General features: G+C 37.3%; 1 protein-coding gene across 1 annotated transcript; it reads right to left on the minus strand.

Annotated features, from left to right (window-relative positions):
- Nucleotides 1–1,928: 1,928 nt before the first annotated feature.
- LOC121889690 lies at nt 1,929–5,380 on the minus strand. Its single transcript, XM_042401854.1, has 2 exons — nt 5,305–5,380; nt 1,929–3,382 (listed from the first exon to the last, which is right to left on the minus strand). Exon 2 carries the CDS (start codon nt 3,377–3,379, stop codon nt 2,444–2,446), a length of 936 nt encoding a protein of 311 aa, XP_042257788.1. The 5' UTR covers nt 3,380–3,382; nt 5,305–5,380; the 3' UTR covers nt 1,929–2,443.
- Nucleotides 5,381–7,884: the final 2,504 nt, after the last annotated feature.

The following is a 7,884-nucleotide window of genomic DNA, read 5'->3' on the forward strand; positions in this document are numbered from 1 at the left end:
AATAAGTCCATAATGTACAGAGAAAGAGACTGATATACAAAACAAACAAAATCATCAAAACACAACAACCATTCCCTACCCAACCTCAAGCCCAAACCATTTAGTTTAATACATGCATCACTCCTCCTAAATGAGATAAATAAATGAATTACCTAGTTAATAACATTAATAGTTATATTATGTCTAACATAATATTTAGTAATGTCTTGGTTATCTGTTTGTCAGTATATTAAGTAAGTAACTTTCAATATTACCCTACTTTGCTTTAAACACATCTAGCTCACCATTGATACTATGAGCAATCTTTTAGTTCAGTGATCCAGTCTTTCATCTAAACACTTCGCAATATAATGTACTCCAGTACACCACCGAAGTGATGTCCTTGTATTTTAAAGCATTAATCATATTGGTTCCCAAACAGGCCGATATGTTGCTGTTAGCATGTTTCCATCTGTCAGATTAGCAAAAGCATTTTTGTAGTAGAAGAAAAAACTCAGAGATCCATTTTAAAATACAAGGATATTGCTCCGGATGGGGTTTAAATGACAGGAGGAGCAGCGAGTTCACTGAAAAACAGTCACTCATTGCAGCTGTAATTATACAGTAACTGGGGTGAAGGTGACAAATGAGCCACATACAGACTGGGACTGGATTAAAATCATCTCCCCTCCCCTAGAGATATAAATCTGCATCCAAAATAAACCCTAATGGGGTTGAAGTGAGTGAAAAGCACACAAAAAAGGAAATAATATTCTCACAACAACAATTAAAATACACAGGATCAACGACAGAGCAGCCTCCCTTGATCAACATAAATTTTGCAATATAAAGACATAATGGAGGAGGAGAGCTCTATCATATTTATAACCTCATCAAAGCAACGGTATAATTTGTGAGAATGTCGTTAAAGAAAAAGCTCATAACATCCTGCAGTCTTTTTATTTTTTCAAATAAGCATTATTGAACAACATACATCTGTTCAGTGAAGTCTATAAGAACCCAGAGGAAACAAACACAAACAAGAAACCACACAAAACAAATAAATATAAGTTTAATATATATATATAATATACAGCACTGCAAAAAGCAATATACAATACCTCATCTATAAATATGTATCATCTCAAATATAAATAGCTCATATAGTACCCCAAATATGTTTCCAAGAGTATCTCAAATCAAAATTCAGGAGGAATTGAAGGAACTGTCATGTCATCCATGTAAAATGATGTTTACAAGTTATTATAGAAAACAAAAGTATCAGCAACTACCCACAACCCTCAGGAAAAAAAACCTCCATCCAAACAGCTACAGTACCAACATCACAAGAGCCACCTAGCAACACCCTAGCAACCACCTAAAACACTCAGCGAATTTAGTCTCGGCAGCACAAATTTAGGCAACGAGTGAGTGCAAAATGAAAATGCTTAAACTCGAGCACTTTCAATGTAAGTGATGGACAACAAAATCCACAGTCCTCCTTCTGTATACAAAGTCATTTATAAGTTGATGTGGAGCTTATATGAGGCTTCAGCAGTCTGAGTTAGTCATATCAAGTGGATATCTGACACATTTACAGTCTTTTTAGCATCAGATTCCCTCTTTGTGTTTCCTCGGACAGTGTTTCCCTGTTGAGCTGCAGGTGGAAGTATAGTAACAAAAAGAGGGACTTTGGCACTAAAAAGACTGTAACGTTGAAAGATATCTACTTGATTTGACTCATTTGGATGCTGAAGCTTCATATTAGCTTCAAATAAACTTTTAAATACATTTTTGCACAGAAGGACGACTGTGGATTTTGTCCCCCATCACTTCCATTGTAAGGTCATTATGAAGGGATCTTCTAATGGTCAGCATGAACAGGAGGAATAATTACAGCAAGAAAAACACGTCTCTTTTAAGACAGACTTGAAAAACTGTAAAACTATCCTTTAATAACTTTAGTGATAGTACTAATAGTCTTCATAAAGATGTAATGACAACTACTTTCAAAGCATACAAACAAGACATTGGCAATTATCTCATTGCTTATCCTACAAACCTTTCTCCAGAAAAATGTCTTTTTTGGTTTAATCTGGTGCACTCTTATCTAATCAGAACTCATCCACCTGTTTTCAAATATTCAATCTGCACCAAAAAAAACAAAAACAAAACAAACTGAACAATAAATTCCAAAAAATCCCAAAATATTGCCCAAAGATGAGTGTATTGATGAAAGCAAAATGCTAGTGAATGAATGATGATGGACATTAAACAAAAGACACAAATAGCAGCAGAGGCAAACATGTGATCTGATTATCACCAATCAATATATGGGTGTGGTAACTATTTTTAAACATTTTGACCTGACAAAGATCTTGGATAGAAAATAATGTATATTTGAAGTCTGTGCAGGTGCCTCTTTATTCATTTGCTGTAATCAACGCTAATCTCACTTGGCTATTTATTCCGACTCTGTGTTGCGCCTACAACATGCTAGTTTTCCTTTCCTGTGGAGAAACAGCAGAGGCAGAACCAGACTGCTGGGAATAGTCAGTGTGATCCCAGTATCCAGTAGCCAACACAAATCCTCCTCACCAAGGGTCACCAATTTCTCCAAGCCGAAACAAACACCAACCCCGACAAACCTCAACAGCAGCACTACTGCTATGGCCCTGATCATGTGGAAAGCCCTCTGCTTTGATTGGGCAACCAGCTCCTTGTTCCTGCCCACCTCCCCCGGCCCTGGATGAGTCAGAACATGGAGAACAGAAATGCAGCAGAATAATATGACAATTAGGCAGACACCCATGAGGGAGAGGAATATGATTGTGGGGGAATTAGGCAGGTACAACGCATTCAACCCCACCCATCCGAAGCAGAGCAGCCAAACACACACAATGCTGATGTTTCTGATCCGGACCCCACGTGTTTCTCGCAGATGCATGTAGATGATGGGGTGAACGACAGCCAGGTAGCGCTCCGCACAGGTCAGGCAATGAAACAGAGTCTGTCCAGGGAAGATAATGTTAAATACATACACCCCCAGTATTACCAAATGCTCACTATTGATGTAGTTGCCAAAAGTATAGCTGACTGATCCAAAAACACCAAAAATCTCCAAAAGGACCATGTGGTAGGTGAAGATGTCAGAGTGGCTTGTTGCTGTCCTTGCTGGTACAGAGTGCTGATGCCTCCACTGTTGGAAACCCATGTAGAGGATGAGGATGTAGAATGGGAAGAGGAAGATGAAGTTGATGAAGGTGTAGGTGGTGTAGATGACATGGCTGGCAAAGGAGTCCAGGCATGTTAAGTAGAATAAATAGTCAGTGGAGTTAGAGGATGAGACGGGAGCGGGGTCAAGGGTGGTATTGAGGGAGGAGGATGAGCTGACAGACATGACCTGTGGAAGAGAGCGAGAAGAATAAAAAAGTAGAGTTAGGGAGTACAGAACCCGGGAGCGGCCATGGAGAAAAAAATAACTAATTCATGCTCTCAATTTAACAGAATTCAGCCTCATGCCAGTTTCATGTCCTGCGTACAGCCTCACTGTGGATCACTTGGATTTAATAAGGTTTTATTTTGAGCTTGGACTAAGATATGTGGATATACTTCAGGTTTTGGTTTGCAAGCTTTTGTACAACTTTCATGCTCCCGCAGATGTCATCCAGTTCATAAAAACTCAGCTTCAGGGTTCAGGAATGCTTCATGGATATAGGTGGATGCACAGTAAGTGCAATAACATGTCCTTTTTGTAAGAAAGGAGGACGTACGGCTAATCCTGGCTGACTTTGATCCAGCTTGGATCAGTAACTGATGTTACAGGGGAAATGTCTTCTTCGTCAGTTTCTGAAAACATCTGGCTGACTGAGTGCATTTGGAACAGGCAAAATAGTTAAAGAGGTCATATTATGCCCATTTCCCAGTTTAATATTTTCATTTTTGTGGTAATTTACAAACATTTTTGTGTTTTTATGGTCAAAAAGCACCTGGTTACAACTGTACAAGCCATGGATGGAGTCCCTGTGTCTCACTCAGCCTGATCTGGGCTGTTTTGTGTCTGGTCAATGCCTCTCTCTTCTGATTGGCTGGCAGTTCTCTGAGTGACTCATGTCCAGGCCAATCACAGGTAACTGATTGTAGCCTACTGTAACTAGGTAAAAACCAGGGCTCTGGGTAAAACTCACTGGTCAGTTATGATGCTGTGTGCATTTCTCAGTGGACTTTCTTATTTATAATAAGAAAAGAAATGGAAATCTTCTTTTCTATCACTTGTGTTGATGATGACAATATTTCCAACAGTATTGCACAAAAGTTACAATGGTTTAATGAACTAATACCACACAACACACCCTCCAATTCTGAGCAAAACTAGTATCAGGTGACTCCTGAATATAGGCGTACCCATGGCTAACAACACAAAACATGTCAATAACACAACTTTGGAACACTGCTCACCATGATGATCCAAATCACATTTTTTGACAATTTCATAATAAAAATTCACAATTTCTGCTATCAATAACATTTATCCAGCCATGGCAGGACACTAACTCAGTTTTTTAGTGCTACAGCAATCCCTCGCCTTACAATACCTTTCAAAAAACGATGGTAGTAGATCACTACTGGGTAAAGGCAGATACTCTGGCATGTAATGTAAAACAGGTCCTGACTTCAAACTGAACTGTAATCATGGCATAAATGTCCCTTTACTACTCCAACAAACAGCAGAAGTTGTTGTCTTGAACCCTGAAAGATTAATTCTGAACACATTTGTTGAAAGGTAGAGTGAAGTGGCTTTGAGTCATTTTTGAGAAAAGCACAAAAATGATCTTATTCCAGCTTCTTAAATGGGACCATTTTCTGGTTTCTTTAGTCCTCTATGGCAGTAAACTGAATATCTTTGGGTTGTGGACTGTTGGTCCAGAGTAAACCAGACATTTGAGGATGTCATCTTGGGCTTGGGGAAACAGTGATCAACGTTTTTCACAATTTTCTGACATTTTATACACCAAACAACTAATTTATTAATCAAGAATAACATCAACAGATTAATGGTTAAGTAAAATAATCATTAGTCGCACCCTTTGTAAATAGAAATGACTGATTGAGAAGTCATGCTGGATAAACAGTAGATAGTTTAGATAAAAACACAAAACATAAGAAGTCAAGAAAAATGGGCCAACCAGCAGAAGTTAAGAGACATTACACTCACTCAGTGTCACCTTTTAAACTATGAAGGTATCATACATCATATTATACTAGATAATTGTTTAAAATACCAGAAATAAATATAAATGTTTTAGTGCATTATAAGAGACTAACCTCGTCAGTTGTATTTTCTTTTCTTTGATCTTCCAAGTTGTTGAGCTTGTGTCCTGCTTGACTGCCACACACAGGTGTCCTGTCAGAACAGATATACTGTGGTTGATGTATGTATGGAAACTGAGCAGAACTGGGACTGTTTTGCATGTTACACAACAACTAATGAACATCTCATAAATGTGTGTGAGTACAGAACAGCATCCCTTGATGCAGTTTGGTGACCTTGTTTGGTTTACCTTGCTCTGTCACCAGTGGACTAGAGGCCCATAGATTCTCTCTGAAAGGACACTGAACAAATCAATCAATAGATGTCTATATTCTATTCTATACCCTCCTCTATTTTCTGTTCTTTTTAATTTGCATTTTAATGTTTTTTGTGCTGTTTTCATTTCTTTGTTTTTAATGCATTATGTAACACCTCGAATTGCCTTGAGTATGAAATGTGCTGTACAAATGAACCTGCCTTGCCTTGCACGTCTACTACTTTAAGCAAGGCTTCTTCTTCTAATGCATGTTACATTTGTGGAGTGCCACAAGGCTCAATTGTAAGTCCTTTGTATGCTTTATTCATGTCATTGGCCTATCTATCACTGGTAATAGATAAAGCTGGGTGTCGTCTGCATAACAATGGATATTTGCAAAAACAAATGTATGCACAAATGTACCCAAAAGAGAGCATTTATATTTTAAACTATGATGGACCTAAAATTGAGCCTTGTGGCACACCACAAGTGAATAAGCATCAGAAGATGACTTTTTTTTAAAGCAACAGACAAACAAGTACAATTTTACATTTAGAGCAGTGTATCAGAGCCATCAGCACACATTTGAAGATGATTATGTAAAATGCTGTGGTGAGTTTTGTCAAGGGGGTATGAGAATGGAGCAGTCACTTCCATCAGAAGCAACAAGAAGATTGTTAATCATGCAGGACGTCAGTGTCTGTGCTGTCTTGGGACTTACAGCCAGAATGAAGTTTTACACTGTCATAATTATTCATGAATAACTTAGATGAGACTATTTTCGCTGAGATGTCAAAGAAGAGAGGTAATTTGGAAAGTGGTAGTTGTTAAGGTTGAGTCTTTAAGAGGGTTTGAAAAATGAGTAATGCGCTATTTATAATCTGTAAAAGGTATATGCCAAATGCATCAAAGTCTGTAATAAAAAATAAGTTGGAATATTAAAACCACCATGAAGGTTAGAATTAAAAATAACTGTAAATGAGACTCAAAAATGTAAAAAACATTTATCATGAAATACACAAATAACATACTCAAAAGTACAAAATATCGATTTTTAAGAATCCTTGAAACTGGAGTGCCATGGTGCCATTTTTCAATGATAAAAAGACAATAATATCTGCACCGTGAACATAACTTAGCTGACTCATCCAAAGAGGACTTCACACTTGAAAAAACACGCAACATGCATTAAGATTTATCTTTCTTTTCTCTTTCAAGCCATGAAATGGAAATATGGATAAAGAATTTATTGTATACTGTAGATCTTTACTTTCTTCTGTATTATGTATGTATGTATGTGTGTATTGTGTATACAAATTAATCTCAATGTTATTAATCGTAAATCCATTTTTAAAAAGTAAAAGAAGCCAACCCTGTGTGCAGTGTTTGTTTCTGATATCTGTGTTTCTGTATCAAACAATAACTTGTCTGCTGTGAACAGGTGTGCTGTCAGAATAATGATTGGTTTTTGTGTTGTTTTTGTCGGCGTATGAGGAAAATAGGCAGCACTGTAGGCTCTTTGCATGATGCAAAAACAATCATGTTTTCATCATTATCCATTTATTTTGGCCTGACAGTTGACCTCACAGGGGCACCGTCAACGCCATGGGCAGGTAGTTCAACACCATCATTACCTGCACAGACACACACCTACACACCTTCAATGACAATCATTCACCTCTGGAACACTAGATGGTCTATGTTGAAAGAGATCTGAATAATTTCAACAATAAATCAGATTGTTTTGGTTGATGTAAATTAGCAGCAATTTAAAGGCCTGATGATAAAAACATACAACATACTGCAGATCTACCTGTATGACCAGAACTGTAATAAAGGCCTTTTTCTTGGCTGAATCAACCTGCACTTTACTGCCATCACCTGAACTGGGCTGAGGCAGAACCTGAGGAGAAGGACTTGTAAATGTCATAACAATGATAACAATCATCGTCATCATCATCATCATCATAATGATACAAATAGGCATATGTGAATTTATCACTATTTCATATTTGTAAATTTCTTTGTTTATCACAATTTGAATCATATTGTGGAATGTAATGTAATCACATATAAAAAAAAAAAAAACACTATTTCACATGTAATATTGCATGAAGCAACATTTAAGATGATACATCCTTAAAATGTAAGAATCATAGATTGTAAAAAAAAATATCGACGTAGTCACCGTGACGTCAGCCATTGGTTTGTGAAATGCCGTTTTGAAGCCTCAAGTTTAATGATTTGACCATCGCCATCTTGGATTTGCAAAAAATGGAACAATGTAATGTGCTTTATGTAGAAGTTACAATAATATCAAGTTATCACTTGTGTTGAT

This window comes from Thunnus maccoyii, chromosome 22 (genome assembly GCF_910596095.1).
Source record: "Thunnus maccoyii chromosome 22, fThuMac1.1, whole genome shotgun sequence".
NCBI classification, from domain to species: domain Eukaryota; kingdom Metazoa; phylum Chordata; class Actinopteri; order Scombriformes; family Scombridae; genus Thunnus; species Thunnus maccoyii.